This window comes from Kogia breviceps, chromosome 19 (assembly GCF_026419965.1).
Source record: "Kogia breviceps isolate mKogBre1 chromosome 19, mKogBre1 haplotype 1, whole genome shotgun sequence".
NCBI lineage: Eukaryota > Metazoa > Chordata > Mammalia > Artiodactyla > Physeteridae > Kogia > Kogia breviceps.
The window spans coordinates 33423182-33448905 of record NC_081328.1 but is presented as its reverse complement, the minus strand read 5'-3'; the positions used below and the strand labels follow the sequence as shown (position 1 = coordinate 33448905).

Genomic DNA, 25724 nt, shown 5'->3' with positions numbered 1-25724 from the left:
TGTTTAAGAAGGCAAAAGCTAAAGAACACATTTTAAAATGGAAAAAAAAAGGTTGATGATAACTTCAGGTGCAAAAATATTAGCAAACAGAGGAATGAGAAGAAAATAGAGCTAGGTACTAAGTCCCATCATGGTTTTCAACATATAAAAGGCATTTTAAAGACTGCAAATTAGATAAAAAATTGTTTAAAAGCAATAGTTAGGATATGGCAGAATATATGCTAAGATAGATAAAACTTTGGCTTTGGGGCTATTTGATCTGTACTCACGCCTAAGATTCATCACATGCAAGTGAAGCCTCTGACATTCTATGGTAACATGTTTGCTCTTAGCTATTACAAAGGGCAGTGTTCCTTATACTCTACCAGCTTAGCCTAACCTATTCAACTCAAATTAAATGTCATTTACTTAATCACTGTACATATATAAACATGAAATTATAGAAATAAATTTCACTCAAATTTAATACCAAAATTATACAAGTATTATATTTCCAAATCCATGTTATTCAACTAAGATTGTGGTAAATGTTACTACCAGAACTAAAATCACACAGGAATACAAAACACATCCTGTCTACTGAATGAGACGCTATGGAACGCTATGAACAAAGCCTCATTTTTGGATCTGATTAATCAGATTGCTCCCTTATGGCATATTTCTCCCTCAGGTCAAGTCACGTAGAATTCTGCAATGCAAAATGTTTAACCATTTTAACGAAACCATGAAACAGTACAAGTTGTCTCACAATTCCATAAACTGAAATCACAACGTTACCCGAATTTGAAGCTCAAAAGTGGCTTGTAACAAAATAAAAATCCTTCCCTGATTATTCATTTTAGTGAAGTGACTACCAAAGACTAATGAAAATGAATTTTTTAGTTGAAAGAAAAAGAAAAACTTAATGTCAGCATCTGTCATGCCAGACCATGCTTCTGTCTCCCACCACCCTAACCCAGACTTTGACCCTCTGCAGTACCTGAGGTGCTGATGTGACCAATTACCTGTTTTGAGGCTGGGACTGAACTCTCGGCTAGTGCGGGGAGGTGGGAAGGCCTCCGGGGCTGTCTGTGCTGGAAGGGTTCGATATGGAGGAGGAGTCAACTCTTCGCCACCAGAGAAGCTCCTCCGTACCCCACCTGTCATGGGCAGGCTCGACAAACTGACAGGCTTCTTCCCAATTGGCATCTTCCTCTCTAAATATCAAGTTAAACTAAAGTAAGCTTTTACTTACATGTGTGGTAAGAAAACTGCATCATAACTAGGAAAGGTTGTGCTGCATAGGATACTCTGAAAAAGAGAACCAACTATGCACGGTTTTTACTTCTGAAAACAAGGGTGTGTGTGTGTGTGTGTGTGTGTGTGTGTGTGTGTGTGTGTGTGTGTGTGTGTGTGTGTGTGTGTGTGTGTGTGTGTGTGCGTGTGCGCGCGCGCACGCGCGCGTGTGTGTGTTGGGGAGTGGATAATGGGGGAGATTATTTCTAGTCTCTCAGAGTCTGGTAATCCTGGTTCTTGACTCTTTATAATCAATTTAAAACAAAACAAAGCAAAATGAACTACAGAGAGCATCGAGTGTAGAGAATAGCTGGCTAAATTACCTTCAAAAAAATTTTAGTTTGAGAGGGACTAACAATCCAATGGCAGAGAGGGTTTTAAAACCCTACTTGTAGGCATTTCACTGCCCATATAAGCCCAAACAAACACCGTCCTTCAGGGAGAAATCAAACAGTTTAATTAATGAATTATACGAGTGGCAGGATTTTACTGATATGAAATGTGCTCCCCTAACTTTTGGTTTATAATTCACTCTTTTAGAAAACAATTATAATTCTTATTCTGAAAAGCAGTTCTAAAATTTACACGTTTGTTGCCTGCAAGTTCTTCAGCAATCTAATTTCTTTTGAAACACCCTTTGGTTACGGTTTCATAAGCACACATAAGCTTTCAAAGACTTACACAACGCTTTTACCAACATAAAAAAATAAGCTTTGCAAATACTGAACAACCAAGCATACTGCATTAATTTGATTGAAAGCTGAAGGATACTTACATATCTTTGTGACTATAAATTATATCTGTTTTCTTCCAGAGTTTACAAATGACTCAGGCAAGAGCAATCGAAATTATCCTTTGCAAAATCAGAACTAAAAGACAAATCTAGTTAGACAGCATTCTTATGTAAAATGATCTGGAAACCAAGCTCCTGTGAGTACACATTCAACTCTCAACTGCCAAACCAAAATCACTTGCAGAATTCATTTAGACGAAAGTCTAATGTACTACACACTTGGAGGTAAAAATGCAAGGAGAACCTCCAACTCTCTACTATTTACAATAGCCCCTGAAGATGGTACAGAAATCAGTGCTGGTTTTCCTGCTTTAGAATTACTGAGCCTTGAGGAAAAAAAGGCTTTTCAGATTGGACAGATCACGCGCACATAACAGTCTATATGATTCCCTCGACAGAACATCACCCTTAGTTTTCAGAAGCACTAGTTAATAGTTATCCCTTTGCAGCATGAACACAGCTAATTAAAAAATAGGCTAGAACCCGCACACCGCAACGAAGAGTAGTCCCCTGCTCGCCGCAACTAGAGAAAGCCAATCAACTGTCTAGTTCTGTAAAAAATAAGCCCTACCAAAGAACACACTGATGGATGATTTTAGGTACAAAAAGACCAAAGAGCCATAAGATGAAACAACAGAGCCAGAATATAATAATCTGTAGATAAACTTAAAAACAAATAAAAGGTATTGTGGCCTATCTGACTGATATAAATCTGCATGCAATGGATGACTTAGGTTCCTGGACCCCAACTTCTTTCTTATTTTGGTAAGTAAAGTTTTGTGGAAAAACTTTCTAATAAATTATTTGCGGAGTAATGTGAAAAAATAAAAGGAACCGTGTCCTTACAATGAAGACTGCTTCTTCATTCACAAAGCACTACAATTCCTTATCCTCAATTCCAAAATTCATAGTTTTTTTTGGCAAAACTTTGGCAACAAAATCTGACCTCACTTGGTGTTACTATTTATAATCTTTATTTGGCCCATTAAATGTAACTATTTATATATATTTTGCTTCAAAAAATGCTGCAGAGTCTGCAAGGGGTGTTACATAATATATGCTACACACACTGTACTTCTTTTCTAAAATCCAAAAAATTCTAAATTCCGAAACACATTTGGTCTCTAGGATTTCTAATAAGGGACTGTGAGTCCCTAGTTCTTTTCTTTTCTATGTCCAAAGGACAATTTAAAGGCATTAGAGGGACTTGCCTGGTGGCACAGTGGTTAAGAATCCACCTGCCAATGCAGGGGCCATGGGTTCGATCCCTGGTCCGGGAAGATCCCACATGCCGTGTAGCAAGTAAGCCCGTGCGCCACAACTACTGAGCCTGCGCTCTAGAGCCTGCGAGCCGCAACTACTGAAGCCTGCGCACTGCAATGAAGAGTAGTCCCCTGCTCGCCACAACTAGAGAAAGCCCGCGCACAGCAATGAAGACCCGATGCAGCCAAAAATAAAATAAAAAAAATAAAGGCATTAGAGATGATGTCATAATATTAAGAGTTATTAAAATGTTAAAGCACAAATTATATTTTTAGCTAAATTCATTTCTTCAGCTAATCCAGAAATCTGATAAAGTTAAATGTCACTAAAAACTGGGATAGTGATATCATCACTTCATTAATTTCACATTTCTTCCCATGTCCCCAGCCCATTAGTTCAAAATAATTAAGCCTCATAAACCATAAACAAATCATGTAAGTGTCACACTGAGGAGGTATGTGAACTGTGTATATAATGCTCAGAAATTCGTCCTAAAAAATGTGTCATAAAGTCACTGAGTAATAAAAAGCATTCTTAAATTCGACACATTGCAAAGAAAATTCTGAAATCTCATAATAATAATAAATAAAAAGTGAAAAGACAAGCCAAAGCAGCCTGTCTTAGAGAAAGCTTAGTGATCACGTCTGCTGTGGTTAGTCCACTGACATGAAGTTACTACGTGACTTCTTGCTAATCACTTCCAGATAAGTGGGAAATCACTTTGATCTACCTGGTCCGGCAATGTTCTCTAGAGTTCTTTTAGGTGAATATCAAACATGGTAAGCAGCCAGTCAGCAAAATAATTCTTGGTCTGTCGGAGGCTTATGTCCATAATATAAAAGAGAGGGTATCAGACAGGCCTGATGGTTATCACTATTGTGAGGCTGACTTGGGTTTCATGTGGGGAGGAAACTAAAGCACCATTGCAGTGGCTACTAGAAGTCCTCACTGAAAAAACAACTAACATCAACTATAATCAAACGTGTTACGGTATATTTGATTCTTCACGCTGTTTCAGTCTCTTGGTTGTTAATGAGACAGATTAGCACTTACTCGAACATATGGCAAGTCAGCTGGAAAAATCTGTTTTAGTTTTAATCCTCTAATATATATTTTACTTTAAAAAAATTCTTTAAGTAAAAATAATCTTATCTCAGAATGAAATATTCTATGACAGGTTTCATGAAGAGAAAAATCTGTAGTTTTCTATGGGGTGGGGGAGGGAGATTTTAAAAGAATAAGAGCTATCAATATATTTTATATTATTTTGGCTATTAATATCAGTAATCATTCACTGTAAGGTAAAATATAACATAGACAGCATACTGAAAAAGATTTTCTTAAGGCTTGATTGTGTTAGCTATCAACTTGAATTTCTTTTTTTTTTTTAACTTCAATTTCTTACAAGTATCATTTAGAAAGAGAGTTTTGGTTTATAAGAAGGATGGGTTTATTAGCCTCCAAGTCTATTCTAAGCATTAAGCATCTGCTTTTACAGTTTTTTTAATAAAAAATTTAAAAAAAGGATTAATTTTCAGAAGGTTTACATATTACTTCAAGAATCATTCACAGACTCTATTCTTTACCATATATCAAATATCATGGTAATACTTTTTCCTGTCAATCAAAGATAAGTGCTTCTCATTATTGAAAAGGTTTGCCTTTTATGGCATACTGCACCTTTAAGCATAATACAGAATGCACAGTTATCAGCTCTCACAAGGATACCATTTCTGTGCAACAATACCAAGACCCCAATTGGCTGACAAGTTAGGAAATGTATATAAACACCACGTGGTGACCCACTTTTCTTATGTCCTTTGTATTGCTGGGACTTAGCCTTTTTCTTCTGTTTTGATGAACCTGATTGGCTTTCTCTTGATGCTGAAAAATAAAAGAGAAAATTGATACCAAATAATTGCTTACAACTCTAGATACAACTTAGATGAACTATCTTCACCAAAACCATGACGTTTATAAAAGTACATGATGCTTTGAAAATAAGGGTTACTTGTTCCTGCAAAACCATGAAGCTCAATACTAGACAGATTCCATTATTTATTCAATAAGCACTTATTATATATCAATAAATTTTAGCCTATAACTTTAAACTCATTAAAGGAAGTCTAGCTTAATTTGGTGAGTGCTCTTAATGCTGTGTTTCTATAGTCATTAAGCAACTAACTATTGAGTTCACACTGCCATGGTACACATGGTCTGATTCTGTGATACTGCTGTTGAGTCTTAAGATCTTACCTGGCAACCAATCAGACATAGGTATATATATATATATATTTTTTTTTTCCAATTATTCCAGTTTTTTTTTAACATCTTTATTGGAGTATAATTGCTTTACAATGGTGTGTTAGTTTCTGCTTTACAACAAAGTGAATCAGTTATACATATACATGTGTTCCCATATCTCTTCCCTCTTGCGTCTCCCTCCCTCCCACCCTCCCTAACCCACTCCTCTAGGTGGTCACAAACCACCTAGCTGATCTCCCTGTGCCATGCGGCTGCTTCCCACTAGCTATCCACCCTACGTTTGGTAGTGCATATATATATGTCCATGCCACTCTCTCACTTCATCACAGCTTACCCTTCCCCCTCCCCATATCCTCAAGTCCATGCTCTAGTAGGTCTGTGTCCATCAACAGATAAATGGATAAAGAAGATGTGGCACATATATACAATGGAATATTACTCAGCCATAAAAAGAAATGAAATTGAGCTATTTGTACTGAGGTGGATGGACCTGCAGTCTGTCATACAGAGTGAAGAAAGTCAGAATGAGAAAAACAAATACCATATGCTAACACATATATATGGAATCTAAGAAAAAAAATGTCATGAAGAGCCTAGGGGTAGGACAGACATAGGTATATTCTTGTCCTGTGAGCTCACAGGATGACTTATGTGAGATAGTCCTCGGAGAATTGCTGATTTTTACAAAAGGACACCTTTTCTGTATACCAACTTACACTGTGATGCTGGAGGCTGTAGCTGATATCCAGTTAATTGACACCACCCTACAGGATAGAGGTCAGGGGACTCACAGTCTACCCACTGATCATATTCTTCTTCCCATCCATCAAAATGTATCCTCAAGAGACGATGAATAATTCGAGTTACTGTGGCTACACATATTAATCGTGGCTCCATGAGATCTACTGCTTCTAATTTCATTCCTACACGAAATCCGTGATTTGGAACATCCTAACATGGAGAAGCAAAATATTAACACTGGTGAAAAGAAGAATGTATACTCTACTAACACTAAGAAAGACAAAAGAGAAGTAACATAACCAATTAACAATTTAGACCAAAAAAATCCCAAATAATTAATTATTGAAACATATGAAGGTGAAGCACATAAGAACTAGTTAGAAAATGTATTCATTCCTATCTTACTCAGATTAAAAATGAAACAAGTTTGGACACAAGCTTCAATGCGTATGTAAAGGAAATACGTACACTGTTTTACTAATATATATTTGTTTATATTAAACTTCACTAAGAAATTCTAACATAAGGCAAAGACATTTTGATCAACGATTTGCATCTGTGAAGTATCAAAAAAAAAATCCACATAAGTATTATGCTATCTTTTAAATTTACCTTATTAAATAGTTTTACTGGTGCTGCAATGGAGCCAGTTTCCCTGAGGTAGTCAAACCATTTAAAAGGAAGTTTTGTGTAACCTGAAAAACACAACTGGTTTAACTAGGAGTTCACCTAAAATTAGTGTAATATTAAAATGTAGACATAAAGTAATTCAGTACACACTACAATCTCAAGTGCTAATGCTGTACAGTACAATAGTTCCTCCCTGTTATACGGATTTTCTCCCTCTTCTAGGCAGAAACAGGTGTGTCCATTTATTCTAATGCCAAAGTAACTCTCCTCTCCTCAGTGTATAAGAACTACAGACTTCTGCTTTTCAATCCTAGGCTTAGAACAGTCTAATATTTAATATTTTTTCAGTAATATTTTTCTTTCTTTGTAAGAAAGAACACTGGCTGGGCAAATACTATTTTTATAGTCTTCTGTTTTGGCTTTTCTCCTTCTTAAGAGAAAAATTCAAGGCTCAGATATTGAAATTAGGAAAGTCACTGGTTAAGCCATATAAGCCATTTAAGGGTATGTAATCTATTAAAAAGTCACATGGTAATCATTTTTATTTTTTAATTTTTTTTGGCCACCCACTTGGCTTCTGGGATCTTACTTCCCCGCCGAGGGATCAAACCAGGGCCTTGGCAGTGAAAGCGCCGAGTCCTAACCGCTGGACTGCCAGGGAATTCCCTCACTTGCTTTCTCTCAAAGGCTAAAGTAGCTATTTTTTTAAAAAGTTCATGTATGCAGTAGCTCTTTGAGCCTACATCAACATATCAACAGGGCTTGAGAATACCAATTCCTATTATAAAATGTACGGATGCTGAGGGAAAATTCTACACCAATGTAATTTATTAAAGCTACCTAGAATACAGTTCTTTATGTTTTCAGAGCACCCCCCAGCTCTTGTTATGTACGCATATGTTTATATATACATATACACACATACTATATTTTCATACAGCAAGAAATCTAGGGCTGTGGTAAATGTTGTAAACAGGTACCATGTAAAAGGAAAGCAAGGATGAAAACCCAGTGTATATATCAGGAAGAAGTACCTCTGGGTGGAGTAAGTTCAATCATGTTAATTTCACAGAAACCAACAGGGAAAATAGAAGGGGAGGTTGCATGATAACAGAACCAGTCAGATCCATCTGCTGCTTCTGAGCCATCGATCCCAATCATCAGGAATCCATCAGCCAGCACCTTTTAAATTAACAGAATTCCAAGTATTTAAAATTAGGTACCCACAGCGTTCACTGCAGCACTATTTACAATAGCCAGGACATGGAAGCAACCTAAATGTCCACTGACAGACGAATGGATAAAGAAGATGTGGCACATATATACAATGGAATATTACTCAGCCATAAAAAGGAACAAAACTGAGTTATTTGTAGTGAGGTGGATGGACCTAGAGTCTGTCATACACAATGAAGTAAGTCAGAGAGAGGAAAACAAATACCAGATGCTAACACACATATATGGAAAAAAACGGTACTGATGAACCTAGTGGCAGGGCAGGAATAAAGATGCAGATGTAGAGAACAGACTTCAGGACATGGAGGTGGGGGGAAGGGGAAGCTGGGACGAAGTGAGAGAGTAGCACTGACATATATACACTAGCAACCAAATGTAAAACAGAGAGCTAGTGGGAAGCAGCCACATAGCACAGGGAGATCAGCTCGATGCTTTGTGACCACCTAGAGGGGTTCGATAGGGAGGGTGGGAGGCTCAAGAGGGAGGGGGCTCAAGATATGGGGATATATGTATACATATAGCTGATTCACTTTGTTGTACAGCAGAAACATAACACTGTAAAGCAATTATACTCCAATAAAGATGTAAAAAAAAATTAGGTACCATTATTATAAAAATAATCCTTTAAGTGACATTCTAAAAGAAAGGAAAGTCTATTACATAAAGATCTCTTAAAAGTGAAAAATGTTTCTTTATTTAATTACCTTAAATAACTGAAATTATAATGAAAAAAATCTGTGTAAGTTCTAGTGTGTACCAGAAATAACAGCATGGTTACACAGAAGTGATTTCAGAGGTCTAGGGAAAACAGTACCTCTGCCAATGGCCAAGGCTGTCTGCTGCTATGGCACAATGAAAGTGGGTTGAGTGCTCTTTTACAATTTAACCATCTAGTCTCAGCTAAGCTTTAAATTTTACTCAGTAATAACTTTATTTCATTCTGATTTATCACATAGAGAAGTTTTTCTAAACCTTTTCCACCTTCCTCAAGCTTCAACTTTACCTCTCTCATGCTCTGGACGATCGTGCTCCTCTATCACAGAAACTATGTGAGGGGCCTCACAGTCCATCCTTTGTACCTCAAATTGTTGTACGTTGTAGTCCTTTCTTTGCCCCTCAAGACAAACTTCTCCATCTTGACCTACTGCCACTGGTACCTTGCTCCTAAAACACCACCTCTTATACTCTAATGTCTCCCAATTCCCATTACATTAAAATATTTTATTTTGAAACAGTTCACACTTACAGAAAAGATACAAGAATAGTACAATGAGTTCCTATATACTCTTCACCCAGAGACTCGATTCAAGTTATATACTATGTAACTCCCTGAAGTCTGACTTCTGTCCTGACCCTACTAAACTGTTAAATTCACCGAAGACCTCTTAGTTTGTCAAATCCAGCACGTTTTTCCCAACATTTCAGCCTCCCTTGCAGTATCCCATACCAGTTGACTACTCAACTTTTTGAAATATTTACTCCCATACTCTCATTATGTTACAGTCTACTGGTCCATCTTCTCACCTCTGTGTTCATTCCTTCACATTATTTTGGTGGCCACCCTTTCACCTCCAACTCTTGTTTCTGATTTTAGCCCTTCTCTTTTGTTTTCATGATGGCATTCACTCTTCAATGGTTGACTTTTATGCCAGCAATTTCTCAAGTTTTATCATGAGTTTGTCACCCTCCCAGTGTCTCAGTCCTGCATTTTACCTGCATGCTGAACATATTCTCTGAGAGTTAGTATAGGGCACCAAACCAACAACTTCCTTCTCCTGCTCCTTTCAAAGGCAATCAATCACTGGGTCCCCACAGCTCTCCCTAAACATTCAGTCCCTTTATCCTTGCCATTAACTAACTCTCTCTCCATTATGTTGTTAGATATCACTGCTTTCAGCCTTCCTCTATGGACATATCCCCTCTTACACAGTTAAACTTTCCTTTGGTATGACCTCTGTTCATTCCAGAAAACTTTACCAACTTATCCTGTTCATAAAGAAAACTCAAACAGCCTGACCAAGCATTAAAGACTGCATAATCTAATTCCACATCATCTTTTTGTCTTTGCCTGCAGGTTCCTTTCTCCTAGTTACTTCTACTATATTGGATACATACATTAACTTTCTCTTTAACCTTAACAGCTCTAAGACCTCTGGAAAAGACTACCTCCACTCACATGGGATTCTTTTCTCCCTTTCTAAATATAGCTGACTGGATCAGGGGTTAGTATTCAACCTTCAGAGGACCAGGCCAAAGGCTGGGCTCAGTTGTTTAGATTCTCTCTCAGTAATTAGAACTAACAGACACAGAGATAGTAGTCAAGCCATCGGTTGGAGCTGGCACTGAAAGGTTGTGATACAGACAGGGAAAGGGGCTACCACGTGCAGAGTGAGTGAGCAGGACACCAACAGAGAAAGAGTGAAAGAAGAGTGGTGCAGACATAGAGCATAGGTGGAATAAAGAGGCCCCCGAGAGGTGGAGGATAACACTAAGTTTATGCCTTCCCACGTCCATCCGTTCCTGTGTCCTTGCATGTCTGTGAGCGTGCCCATTGCAACCTTAGAGTAACTTTCCTAGAGCCCACTTGAGTGGGTTTCTGTTCCTTATAAACAAAAAGCCTGGTCCAGAATATTCAAAGCAACTTGTTTGATGTGTACTGTGTGTGAACCAGTCTCCATTTCCTAAACACGGCCTGTACTTTCCACTCGTGATGCTTTTGTGCATATTCACTTTCCATGGCACAATTTCCTCCTGCATCTCTGCTTGGCAGAGTTTTTCCCATCCTTCAACACAAAGTTTTCAAATGTCCTCTCTTCCATAAAGCTTTCCCTGATTTCTCTGAGAAGATGTGACCTCTTCTTTATTTGAATTCCAACAGTACTTGTACCTTTCTTTTTTTTTTTTTTTTTTTTTTTGCGGTATGCGGGCCTCTCACTGTTGTGGCCTCTCCCGTTGCGGAGCACAGGCTCCGGACGCGCAGGCTCAGCGGCCATGGCTCACGGGCCCAGCTGCTCCGCGGCATGTGGGATCTTCCCGGACCGGGGCACGAACCCGTGTCTCCTGCATCGGCAGGCGGATTCTCAATCACCGCGCCACCAGGGAAGCCCTTGTACCTTTCTTAAATCATAGTTGATCTTGTATGTTAAACTTATTTTCATACATCTTATCTTGTTCTACAAGACTGTAAGCTTCTTAAAATCCAAACCAAACTTAGCATGGCAAGAATTCATAAAGTATTTTCTGAGTGAAGCTGGGTATTCTACTCGCTGGACACTTACTTTTCTTTCACACAGAGCATGGCACAATGGCGCTGGTTCCCAAACCTGGCTGATTTTCAGAATTACCGAGAACTTTTTATTTTCTTTAATTTTTAAACAAATACAGATATCTGGGCAATAATTCTTGTGATTCTGATTGAGTAGGTCTGGAGTAGGTCATGGAAATCTATGTTTTAAATAGTTCCAGGTGGTTTGGATCACTTGTCAGGTGAAGAAGAAGAACAAGGGTTTGGAGCCTGTCTGGTCTAGCTGTGTGAGCTGAACACAAGTGTTTGGGACATGGCAGCCAACACAACTGTTTTTAATTCTTCTGGCTTAAGGCTTAAAACTGTGTTGAAATGTAAATCATAATTTAGTTACACCTTTATGGAAGCAGATTCTGGATCAATGGTTCTTAAACTTGGTTGTACCTGAGAATCACCTGAGGAATTAAAAAAAAAACAACAAAAAAACCCAAACCAATGCTAGGGCCCCAAACCAGACTGATTAAATCAGAATGGGGGTGCGGGGTCGGGGACGAGGCCTAGTCAATGGTATTTTTTTTTGTTCCCCAGGAGATTCTGATGCCTACTGAGAATTGAGAACCACTCTTCTACATCTTTTTATAAAAACAGTTTTAGAAGAGAGGAAAAAAGAGAAAAGAAGAAGTAAAGTACTACTAAAAGGGAAAAAAAAAAAGCACACAAGAAACGTAGGAAACTGAAGATAAACTTGGCCTTGTTACAAATTCTGCGTTGGACAAGCTTTGACCAGGAAGTAAGTTAAATAAATATTCCTCCTCTAACTTAAGGATATACTTCCATAAAATAAAGGTAGCAGACTCAAGATAACAATCTTGACAACAAGATATATAAAAAGAAAAGCTCCTAAGAGAATTCAAATTTATTTTGAAATTACCAGTAACGTTCTCCCCAGTGAAGATGCAGATGCACACACTTTATGTCAAAATGAATATGTTAGGGGCCTCCTTCTCCTATTACCTTAAACCTAGTTCCTATAACTGCATTTCTATATTTTAAAACCTATTCTCTTACCTTTCTAATCGTCGCAACACATATTGTGGAAAGATTTAATGGGTCTATAGCTTCCAATTTCATTCCTTCCTTGAACCATTCCCCACTCTGGTCTACTTCTTTTACCTAAAGAATTACATGAAAGTACATCTACTGTCACAAGTGTTATCAGTTTAATAATTAAAATAATACCAAGTTGAAAAAGTTTACCAGATGAAAATACCAAGTGTCTTTTCCTACCTACCTAATATTATAACTCAAACTTCCATTAGGCAATAGAGAGAATTCAGGCAAATAGAATTAAAGAATAATTATAATCAATAGTTGTGACACATATAGATTACAAGGTCTTAATCCTTTTAGGTGAACATATGTAATTACAATTTCCATAATATTAGGAAAAAACCCACAACCCTCTTTCAAACCTAATTTACAAATGAGGGTTCTTATAAAAACTTCTTACCTTAGCAAATAAATGTGGTGGTGTATCAAAATGTCCATCCTGTTTCTTTGTAATATCTACAAGGAAAAGTTACATACTAATCTGTCAGCATTTGTGAGAAGACCAAAAACCACGTTTCTTTGAAGGTTTCAAACTCACAAGGTATGTATACTCTAAAACATGGCAAAAATGTATGCCTTCTACATTTATAGTGAATAATATTCTTTAAAAGTCTTTCTCTCTTTAGAGTACATGTGCTGTTAAATACATTCAGCCAATCAGAATTCTGGAAATTCCCTAGTTAGGGAATTACAGCTTTAGAAAGTACGTTTTAATGTGTTTAGTATTAAATCTAACCACATTTAATTAATTTCACTATTTCAACTAAAATTGAATGGAAAGGGAAAGGCTATCTTTAGTTCTTTCAAACAGGCTGGATAAAAAAGTGTAAGAAAACAAATGTAGTTGTGACCAAAAGTGCATTATTTTTTACTTGAGCACAAGTGGAAGGAACATAAAGGAATTGTTAGGACATTAATATCCTGGTGTGAAACTTTCCTAATTAAGGCAGAATAAGCAGCCCCAGCAACTAGTTTTGATCTATGCTATTCTGCGGAGAAAAATAACCAAGTAGTACAATTTAGCCTCAATGATATTTTCAACAGGAGATCTTGTGACAGGTGCTTACCAGATCTTTTGAATCGATGGCCTATGCTTCGAGACCAACCGATATGATGGATTAATGGGCTGTGCATATGGCACCAGAAGTCATCTGTTCTATCTTCACTCTCTTCATACACTAGTCTTAATCTTCCTCCAATTACACTTTCCACCACTGCCACTCGTGTTCGACACAAATGCCTCTTGTCAACCACTTCTACTCTCATGCAAGGTTTGAAAGGATACTGCATGCTCTCTGAAACCTTGAAACAAAAGCACAACTGTTGGGAATTCATGGCAAAGGTCTACAAATAATTTTAGTATTGTACTATAAAAATACCGAGTGCGCTCGATAGTTAACATAGGTCATCTGACTCACTAATTGAAACAATTCCTTAAAAAACTTCGAAGTTACTCCATTTTTTAGAGTTCTCATTTGCCACTTCAGTCCTTTTTAAGATCCTGTCTTTACCTTTTGTGAGAAATCGGGAGGAAGTGTTTTGGCACCAGTAAGTCGTTTCACTAGAAAAGCTTTCCAGTTTGTATACTTATGCTGAATAGCTAAAACAAAAGAAATAACCAGTTACACTTTAGCAAAAGAATAGAATTGCTTCGTAAGCTGTTTGTTAAAAAAAAAAAGTAACAAATTTCCCTGCAATTAAAGTTCTCAAGAAGAATAACAAAAATAGGGAAAATAAGCATGTCTTGCTAGCAAATAAGTTACTTGAAACCAAAAAATATTATTTTAATTTCTATGTCACTTTAATGTTACTAAGTGTAAAACTGCATTAAAGTGCAAATACTTACTCTACAGTAAGGGTAAAGAAGCTACTCACTTCTAGGAGGGACAAGAGGTTTTCCACTGGCTGCACACCAACCAACTGGATGGATATCAGAACCACATATATTGCACCAGAAGTCCAGACCAGAGTCATTTTCGAATCCTTCATATCTTAAAAGGGCATTGTAGCCTGAAACCAACAAAGCAATTGCCACATAATAAGAAAACAAAATGAAATAAAACAGGATATAGCTGCTGGTAGTGGTTGTCAAATGTCAGTGAGCATCTGAAACAGATTCATGTGCAGGGCTTGTGAACAGACAGATAGCGGGGACCCACACCCCAGAGATCCAGATTTAGTAGATCTTGGGTGAGCCTGAGAATCTGCATTTATAACAAGTTCCCAGAGGCTGCTGTCACTAATGGTATAGATGAAACTTTGAGATCTGAACAATGTAATTAGTTTAACTGTTTTCAGAGCATGGCCTACTCCTCTGAATATATTTCAACTTGACCCACAGTTTCTTGAATTCTAGAAAAGAAATTCTCAGTGAAAAGAGGGGTGGGAAAGTTCTATTAGAATGTGTAGTTTTGGAAATAAGAAAGACTGTGGTAAGTTAGTATAACCTTATTAAGTCACAGAAATCCAGTTAAAGTACATTTCAAAGAAACTGCTTTATCCAAGTGATCAGGTGACCAAATTATTTTTGGATAATTTGGACGTGGCTCGTTTAAGAGCCTAAACTTTTCTGTCTTGTTTATTTGGAAATAAGATTTGAAAATGCGAGGTAAAAAAGTTCAATAAACACAAATTAAAGTATGTGAAATCACTTAAAATCTGTATGTACTAAACAAATCAGAAGAATTATTTCCTGAAAAGAATAGTATATGATATATATTGTTTATAATTTAATAAACCTTGCATTGATAATAGATTAAGGTTTAATTTGAGGCCTTTAGTGGAATAAAAAAGGCCCAATAAACTTGTATTTCAGGCTGGGAGCTAAGTTCAGTCAGCATTTTCATGTGTTACTATTTATGATGAAAATTTATAGCATTAAACTTTTAGTTTTAAAATTCAATAATTCACAGAACAACTCATGACTTTGCTAACTGTTGCTGATTCTGGGTTCATGATCAATATCAGGCTCACTTCTAAAATGTCATTTAAGGGGCTTAAAATGAGATATAAGTTGCAATTAGATAAAACAGAAATGTAAAACCAGATGGAAGATAGAAATAATTCTTGGATATTAAATACATTGATCTTTAGAGCCATTTAAATGCAACTGACTTAAACATCAAGCAAAAAAATATACACTGCTATTTTCAATTAAGGTGTAGAGAATAATACAAGCATTTAGAGAATGCTTATATAGCTGGGGAAATGTCTCAAGGAAAAGGTGGGAGCTGAACTGGGTTAAATATGGTTAAGTGAGAGAGTGAGAGTGAGTAAAGGCATGGAGGTGACACAGAACATGCTGTATGAGAGAGGAGGAAAACTGATCTCACAAGAATAGATCATTGATGTTGGGGAACAATAAAAAATCTGGTCAGTGGTGTACGATGAAACTCATCAATAGCTGTAAATGCTGACCATTCTGATCCTTGAAGGACAAAGAAGCCATTAGAGACAAAAATGGAATTGAGATCATTTTTAGGTAAATTAAGTCTATCAGCAGTATGCAGGGTGTCTGGGGGAGAATGGCTGGAGATAAGCCTAGAAAGAATAGGAAGAGTAAGATACATCTTACAGTAATCTCAGGACAACTTTTATCATCTGAGTGGCTGCTCCCCCTCTGAAGTACTACAGTGTCCTACTACACCACTCACTAAGCACCTTGGGTTAAAATAGTCAAAAATTGGGTTAATATAGTCAATATTTAGAAGATGTGAGCTCGCTGAAAAAAATGAATCTTATACGTCTGCATGTCACCTGCCCACGGTGTTTTAACACGGCAGACACCTACTTACTTACACCTATTTACTTCATGAGCAACAATGTAATAAGGGCTGGGGTACTTGGAAGAGGTGGGAATGAAGAAAAAGGTAGTATCCAAAATAGATGCAATTTTCATCACTAGTTTACTTCTCAAATTACGGACCACACCACTTTTTTTTAGTACTTCGAATTTTTTGTTGCTTTCCAAAGCATCTCCCTCTATCAGGGGTTGGTAAACTATATATGGCCCACAGATCTGGCCTACTGCCTGATGTTTTTTAGTCTGTCATCTAAGAATGGTTTTTACATTTTTAAATAGCTGAAAAAAAATCAGAGATAAAATAATATTTTATGACACGTAACAATAAATAAAGTTTTACTGGAACACAGTCATGCCTATTCATTTATGTACTGCTTCGGCTGCCTCTATGCTATGATGGTAGAGTTAAATGGTTATGACAGAGACTGCATTGCTCACAAAGCTGAAAATATTTACTGTCTGGTCTTCTACAGAAAAAAAAAATTGCTAACCTCTGCCCTATATCATACTTATTTGGCAATACTTGAAAATTTACAAATATGCTTTCTTATAAGTTACAAATATAATTGACATTTTTAAAGTAAATTATTACACATGCTTTTCACCTGCTAATTTTACAATCCCAGCAATCCAGAAGACTTTGGTAGGTAGGCTGCAGTCTGTATTGGGAACTTCTACTCTCACATTTTCTGAGATATCACCCCAGCAGGTCCCCATAGGTGCCTGTCATATAAAAATTATTAAATTATCATCTTATTGAATAAAGCCTAAAACACATCATTCAAAATTAAGCACTACTATCAATCATGGAAACATTAAACTAAAAACACCATTTAATTCATTCATTTTTCTCTAAAAATGTAATTGTTATTCCCTGTGTCACAGAATTCTATTTGGAAAAAGCCGATGTCAGGGACAAGCTCAAGATGAAGAGAATTCACATATATTAGGATAGATCCATGTTGAGTTCAAAATTCAATACTGCCCTAAAACAAGACTTGAGCAGCAATTTTTGTAAAATCCAAATTACAAACTTGATAGTAGGTTTCAAAGGAAAAAGCTGATTTAAGAAATTCATTATTTTTAATATGAACTGAATGAATGTAACTTTACCTTAACCTCTAATTTTAAAAGATCTGGTCAAAGAGCAGAAAGAAAGATAATGCCAATCAGCAATGTGGTTTCAGTAACATAGAGAAACAAAACTTAGTTATCTAGGGCTTCCCTGGTGGCGCAGTGGTTGAGAGTCCGCCTGCCAATGAAGGGGACACAGGTTCGTGCCCCGGTCCGGGAAGATCCCACATGCTGCGGAGCAGCTGGGCCCGTAAGCCATGGCCGCCGAGCCTGAGTGTCCGGAGCCTGTGCTCCGTTGAAACTTAGTTATCTATATTTTCAACTTCAGTTAAATTCATAGAATAGAAATATAGTCTGTTACAACTGACCTGTGGCAAAAGCACCAGATAGTTATTAAAAAGGTGGAGTTGAAGAGTTTTTGGAGAATCGTACCATGGTAAATTGTTAAATAATTTATTTCAAAATTTCTCACGCAGAAATTAACATAAACAAAGAGAAAACTTCCAGTGTTAGATCTGGTAATAAACAGCCTCCACACAAATGGTTAAGATGGGGACTCAGAAAACCTATTAAATGAATACCATGAAGGGATTTTCCAAAATTTAATATGTTTCCAAATTACAATTTCCATTATATTTTAATCCTTAAATTTGAGGCAGTTTACAATTATTTGGAATTTAGCAATGGTTAACTAAACCAAATAAATGAATACAGGAATTTAAATGCTGATAATACCAAACAGTTTCTGCGGTCCTTGATAATCAGCTCCTTGTTAAATACAATTTAGAACCTTGATCACAGAAAAAAGGATTAGGTAAGTTTATAAAAGACCTGATAATATGAACAAATCAGGAAAAGACAAAATAGCTTCAAAGCTAAAAGATGACTAAATAAGATATCCAAGAGTCACACAAACTAGTCCATTTGAACACTGGGCAAATGTCTTCCATGCAAGGCTGCTCATACTTGGGTGGATGCTAACCCAAAAGGATTAGCTTAAAACAGTACTCAACCCTTACGCTCTCAATAGTTTAAGGAATTTCTGAAGGAGAGGAAGAAAATGTCAAACAACACTGAACTAGGATAAGTCTAGAAACCAAACACAGAATCAACTTATGGCTATTTTTTAAAGTAGCAAGCAATGAATATACTTCAATCACTTGGAGACAGTGGCCTATCTCAACTATTTGTAATTCTGGAAGGATACACATAACTATCTTCCTGAGCTGTGCAAAAAAATAATATATCCATTATGACTACCTCTTTCTGCTTTTTTTAAATTTAAAGAATGGACTCTTCAGGTTCTGCTATCTCCCCCTATATCATTCTAGACTGTAGGGCCATCCCTATTGCCAGCAGATACGATTAGAAAAGGAGAGGCTGGAAAGAAGATAGGTAACAGATTAAGCTACCATATATTAACACAAAGACCATGTGTTAATTTCTGTGAAGATGAACCAATTAGAGCAGACAGATGCAGTGAAATGTATGCATTAAATTAAGGTAGGATATCCATTCCTCTTTGGCTGCCAAATCTTGTGGAATGGGCTTTATTTTTCACTGAGAAGGAAGAAGCATGGTTATGCTGACAAGTTGTGTGTTAGGTGGGCACACTGCTGAATGAATTTGGCATACAGGACTGACTCCCTTTTGAGCTAGATGTGATAATGTCATACTGACTTTTATTTGTAAGTCTTAACAATTGTTTGGAGAAAATAACTTCTGGCCACATTTCACTAAAGAGAATGTGTCAATATGCTCACTTTAGTGGGGGATGTTATGTTTTGCTCCCTACAGTCTGGATTGGTATAGGAGAAAGTAGCAGAAAGTGACATTTGTTCTTGCCTGTAAGGTTGTGGTTCTGCTAGGCCCTCTTAAACCAATCCATATGGTTCACTCTAAGAAAAAAAAATGAAGAAACAAAAACAAAAACAAAAAAGAGCACCATAGTCATTGCATAGTATGTGCTCAATGTGTTGAAATAATAAAGTCATTTCATAGATATATCTGCCCTTTTGTTTAAAATGAATATTCTTAAGTGTGGAAGACTAAATGACCCAGGGCTTGAGAGCCATCTTCATCCAAGTCATCTGTCTTCTCTTGCTGGCAGGAGGGATACCTCTGAAAGTCTGGATTGGCATAGCATGAACTAGCAGAACCATAATTTACAGGTAACAACAAATTTACCTTCCAGACTCAGGACGAGAGGTCCACCTCAGGTTCCTCCCAAACCAGGAAGATCTGCTTCACCACTTCCTGCTCCAGGGCCACTCGTGAGGGCTATCTGGGAGCGACTCTCCTTCCCTGCAAGGTACGCTGTCATCTGGTCCTGCAGGACATGGCCAAATCCAAATGTTGAGGGCTCCCCAACACAAATGTATGATAACCTCCACCTGACTGTCTATCTGTAAGAAAGTAATTGGGTGGGATTCTTACTTTTCTGTGCTTTAAGAATATTCCCAGATAGTCCAACAGCTCAGATGGCTAGTATTTAGACTCTCGGAGGGCTGACACACTGTACATGTGATGCTTTATGGGAGAAATACAGATTTCCCTCCATAGAGCCGACAACCTACAACTTTTGATAATCACAATCTTCAGCAGTGACAAAGATTTAAGTGGGCAGAAGTTAGTCTTCAAGTTGCACATAGGTAACTATTATTGATCCTAATAATGATATGGCAAAGATACAAAAAGCCACCATTAAAATACTTTGACTAATAGGCATTATGATGACTAAAATGAACCTAGTAGAGAAAGATAGACTATTATTTGGCCAAAAAGGGGAGAAAACATTATAGGAAATTAACTAGAAAGAAATTAGAACTCCTAAGTATTATTTGCTAGAATTGATAGGAAGTAGAAACAGAAAAAAAAATTGTTCCCTCTTCCCCCAGAAAGTCCACTCACCTTTTGATTTGATAACAGAATCTATTGGGTTGGCCAAAAAGTTCGTTCAGTTTTCCCGTAAGATGGCTCTAGTAGCCCTTAGTTGTCTTTAACTTCATTTGAAACAATTTTGTTAGACTGTATTGTGACAGCTGTCTTATCAGTGTGCACTTAAAAAAAAAAAACGTATCGAAACTGGTGCATTTTTGTGTAGTCTTTTTAATATTGAAGATAGAAGAAAAAAAGCAAAATTTTCAGCGTTATCATGCTTTATTATTTCAAGAAAGGTAAAAACGCAACTAAAACGCAAAAAAAGATTTGTGCAGTGTATGGAGAAAGTGCTGTGACTGATGGAATGTGTCAGTGGTTTGCGAAGTTCTGTGCTGGAGATTTCTTGCTGGATGATGCTCCACGGTCAGGTAGACCAGTTGAAGTTGACAGTGATCAAACTGAGACATTAACTGAGAACAATCAACGCTATATCACGCGGGAGATAGCCGACATACTCAAAATATCCAAATCAAGCGTTGAAAATCATTTGCACCAGCTTGGTTATGTTAATTGCTTTGCTGTTTGGGTTCCACGTTAAGTGAAAAAAACCTTCTTAACCGTATTTCTGCATGGGATTCTCTACTGAAATGTAATGAAAACGTTCCATTTTTAAAACAAACTGTGATGGGTGATGAAAAGTGGATACTGTACAATAATGTGGAATGGAAGAGATCATGGGGCAAGCGAAATGAACCACCACCAACCACACCAAAGGCCAGTCTTCAACCAAAGAAGGTGATGCCGTGTACATGGTGGGATTGGAAGGGAGTCCTCTATTATGAGCTCCTTCCGGAAAACCAAAAGATTAATTCCAACAAGGACTGCTCCCAATTAGACCAACTGGAAGCAGCACTTTGCATCGGCAAAGCGTCCGCAATTAGTCAACAGAAAATGCATAATCTTCCATCATGATAATTCAAGACCACGTGTTTCTTTGATGACCAGGCAAAAACTGTTACAGCTTGGCTGGGAAGTTCTGATTCATCCGCCGTATTCACCAGACACTGCACCTTTGGATTTCTACTTACTTTGCTCTTCACAAAATTCTCTTAATGGAAAAAATTTCAATTCCCTGGAAGACTAAAAGATACCTGGAAGAGTTCTTTGCTCAAAAAGATAAACCTTTGGGAAGATGGAATTATGAAGCTTCCTGAAAAAATGGCAGAAGGTAGTGGAACAAAAGAGTGAATATGTTGTTCAATAAAGTTCTTGGTGAAAATGAAAAATGTGTCTTATTTTTACTTAAAAACCGAAGGAACTTTTTGGCCATCCCAATACTTTTTGGGGTGGTGGTAGCAGGGGGATAGGGAGTATAAGGAAAGTTCAAAAGTAAAATGGGATGTTTGGGGTGAAAGTAAGATTAAGAATGAGGGAATGCTAGTGTATGTAAAAAGAGACAGGAAGCAGTGGTTACTAATTTGAAAGGCATAAAATAGTCCATAATTTTAAAAAAACATATCAAGTGAAAATAATCTAGATTATTTAGGCCTTCCTTAAAACAGGTGATTTTTATTATATCAGAGTCCACTGCTTTCCTGCAGAGAATCTATTTTGTGGCAACACTCATAATAGCTAAACTGGATGTAGTACTAACAAGTACCAGAAACTAATTTAAGTTTTATTTCCATTAGAAAGAAGTTTTGCAATCTAGGATGACATACTGAAGATTCTAACTTTAGTTAAAAATGAATGTGAAATACATTTATTTTCAATTTTCAATGGAGTTATGTATGCATGGTTAAGGCTAGGGAAAAAAACAAAGAATAATTTTATTTGAAAGAGATTATTTTAGTAATAAATACAGACCTGAGAAATAAATCATGAGTTTTACTGTAAGCTATTGTTACCACACATACACAAACAAAAAGGCTTTTGTTTTTGTCCTTAAAATCCAAAAATATACTTGTAATATGTGTTGCAAAGAAATATGGATAACCTTATCCTCTTCAAAACAGCTGGCATACAGGTCTGGTACCAAAGAGAGGATTAGAAAACATCATGTAAGCAATACAAGGTGATATCTGTGGAGGAAGGATGAAATAGTACAGTAAACTCAGCTTTAAAGTTATGGCACACATGTGTGCAAAGGACCTTTTTTAAAAAATACCTAACTACAACTATTTTCAAGGGAGAAGAAAGTAGAATGATTACATTTCTGGTTTTGGCAATGACAGTATCAACAAGACACCAGAGTATATAGTCCAGGTACCAAACAAAAGAAATCTGAAGTCTGTAAATACATAGCTAAAGGAATATTATTTTAGTTTTTTATGATTCATGTACATTTGATATTAGCACATTTTGGCCTGTGCTATAATGCTTAGGAAAGACATATTCTACTTGATTTTTTTTTTGGCCATGCCATGTAGCTTGTGGGATCTCAGTTCTCTGACCAGGGACTGAACCCAGGCCAAGGCAGTGAAAGCCCAGAATTCTAACCAATAGGCCACCATGGAACTCTCTGTACTTGATTTTATAAGGCAAATAAAGGGGAACAGGACTGCTGCTATTTAAAAGACTATAATATTAAAAAAATTAAGAATGCTTTAAAGCTAAATGTTCTGCATACACAGAACAACTCTCTTGGGTTCAAACATATATTGTCAATAGGAGAAAATAGTCTGTGAATTTCATTAACGTAAAGTACCTAACAGGCATGTGATACTGCAGTGGTATTTTGGAGATTGTTCCACAGTTAGTAAAGACAAGGCTAAAAGCTGCTTTTAGAAGCTGTGAAATAAAAAAATGTATGTATTAGTCTCTGGCCCTGCTCCTGGCACAGAGGTCTTAACAGCCTTCGTAATTATCTAAGTGGTAAGAGTACTAGAGATATCTTTTGTTTTAATATTTGATCTATGAGCCTAATTCCAAGACACAGACCTCCTAAATCCTTTGGAATTTCTTGGGTGATAAGAGTGTCTTTTGTTCTAATGAGGCAACTCTTTGTGGGCCCCTAGATAGCTTCAGGATGGGAGCTGGTCACCACATAGATCAAACTATGATTAGAAGCTTGGAACTTTCAGCCCCATCACCCATCCTCCAGGAAAGGGAGAGGGGTTAGAGACTGAGTTAATGACCCATTATGCCTATGTGATGAAGCCTCCATAAAAATCCCAATACACAGGATTTGGAGAGCTTCTGGGTTGGTGGATAAGTAAAAGTACTAGAGAGTGGTGCGCCTCGGAGGGCGTGGAAACTCTATGCCCCTTCTCATATACCTTGCCCTACACATCTCCTCACCTGACTGTTCATCTCTTTTATTATATCCTTAATAATGAAACAGTAAACCTAAGTGTTTCCCTGAATTCTGTGAGCCATTCTAGCAAATTATCAAACCAAGGAAGGGGCATGGGAACTCTGATTTATAGCTATCTGTCAGAAGTAGAGGTGACAAAGTGGGATCTGCAACTGGTGTCTGAAGTGGGGCCAGTCTTGTGGGACTGAGTCTGTAAGTGTGGAATCTGATGCTAACTCCAGACAGACAGTGTCAGAATTGAACTAAACTGTAGGATACCCAAGCTGGTGTCAGAGAAACGCTTGATGTGCAGAAACCCACACATCTGGTATCAGCAGCACTGTGTGGTAGAGTTGTGTAAGCAAAGGGGGAGCATGGGAGGGTTGTCCTATAGGGGCTTAATTCAAAGCTATGTTAAAAACCGAACAAATAAGAAAAACTGCATGAGAAAAAGTAGGTTAAAGCCCAAAGCTGAAAATTTCAATCCAGCTACTGAAAAATGTAGCAAGAGTTTCTTCATTTATAATAAGAGACGGAGTAGATGAGCTAGATGATTTTTAAGATAACGTACAGCTTCGTGACCATATGATTTAGGATTAATTAAAAATGATATTACCTAACACCTGAAACCAACACAAGATTATAAATAAACTATACTCCAATAAAAATTTTTTAAAAAATGGTATTAACCTAATTCAGTGGTTTCCAACCTCAGAGACTGCCAAAGAAGGGAAAGTCAAGGATCAGGGGCCAAGGCTCTAGCCATTCCACCCTACTCTTGCCAGACCAATCAGTATAACTTCCCCTTATGCTATCTATGTTTATTAGGGAAAGGGGGAGTTGTAATGCTTTAAAAAAAAAAGTCTGAAAACCACCACCTAGATGAAATGAAAGTTGCATCAGATATATAGCAATCATAATATACAGGTTTCTAAGTAGATATATTTAATGACAACTGGGTTCCATTTACACTGATAATTATAAAAAATGTCAAACACTGTTGTAATTGAGTGATTAAGTAGAAACCATCATGCACAATTACAGCAATATTCAAAGGGAATATTGTCCTATGATATACTTTGCAGAAACTTCCCAGAAATTTAAGGACAGACCATGGAAAAGAGGAATTCTACTGAAATTCTATGGTTTAAGAACTAATCACTATCATTTTTAAGTGCTGGAAAATATATTTACTTGGGGTCCCTACTGCAGAAGAGGTTGAGTTACCTTAAAGAAGCAAGGCAGTCAAAGCTGTGACACCACCCCCACCCCCAAATCCTGGTTCAACCAGAACAGATCTGTTTCCATGTACACATTGAATTTTTCTTTTTTTTTTTGGCAGTGCCAGTGCCTTGTAAGCCGCGGGATCTAAGTTCCCCAACCAGGGATGGAACCTGGGTCCCAGCAGTGAAAGTGCCAAGTCCTAACCACTGGACTGCTAGGGAATTCCCACAGATTGAATGTGTTAAAAAATTATGCTTGAAAAAAGAATCCCCTAGGAGCAGGGAAAGGCTCCCAACCTGCGCTCAAGTTGGAGACAAGGCAGGTGTAGAGTGTGGAGGAAGAGGCCCCACAGATGAACCATTGTTAGAGCAGGCATCAAGTGTTAGAAGATTAGAAGACTGATGATTCAAGGCAGGACCCTGTGCTTGCAGCTGCTCCTGGCAATAGGTTTTCTAAAGCTAAAGCCAGTAATTCTCCTTGGAGACCCCAAAAACTATCTAAGGGGGAGAACCATGAAGAGTCAACTCTAAAGGACAAAAATCAAGTACAGCACAAAGTCTGACCTCCTAAACCAAATGACTTCAAATAAAAATGCTGGTTAAGGCAACAAAGCAAACTCATTTTGTACTAAAGTATACTAAGACATTACCAGTATAAAATGTTTTCCTATTTGGTAAGGAGAAGGCAGTAAAGGAAGATGAGTGGAGCAGGAAGGCACTGGGTGACATAGATACCTTGCTTCTGAACGAGAAGCAGGAGGTCCCACAGTATCATTATTAATCATACAGCTAAGGCTAGCTGCTCTACTCTATATGATAGAACACATTAATCTTAAAAAAGCAAAGTCGAAAAAAATCAGTTTCATTATAATAGAGATTTTCTTGCAAAGAAC

At 37.3% G+C, this 25724-nt stretch overlaps 1 protein-coding gene across 16 annotated transcripts in view; it reads right to left on the bottom strand.

Moving 5' to 3' along the window:
- The window catches only part of MBTD1 (mbt domain containing 1), a 70219-nt gene that overhangs the window by 7053 nt on the left and 37442 nt on the right, over positions 1 to 25724 (bottom strand). For all 16 annotated transcript variants that reach the window (XM_067021979.1, XM_067021981.1, XM_059047201.2 and 13 more), the window contains 10 exons: positions 16965 to 17082; positions 14433 to 14567; positions 14069 to 14157; positions 13625 to 13859; positions 12958 to 13013; positions 12516 to 12620; positions 8002 to 8149; positions 6950 to 7032; positions 6313 to 6547; positions 5138 to 5215 (listed from right to left, as the gene is read on the bottom strand). In XM_067021979.1, the coding sequence (XP_066878080.1) occupies positions 5138 to 5215; positions 6313 to 6547; positions 6950 to 7032; positions 8002 to 8149; positions 12516 to 12620; positions 12958 to 13013; positions 13625 to 13859; positions 14069 to 14157; positions 14433 to 14567; positions 16965 to 17082 (1282 nt within the window). The remainder of the gene's footprint in view (positions 1 to 5137; positions 5216 to 6312; positions 6548 to 6949; positions 7033 to 8001; positions 8150 to 12515; positions 12621 to 12957; positions 13014 to 13624; positions 13860 to 14068; positions 14158 to 14432; positions 14568 to 16964; positions 17083 to 25724) is intronic.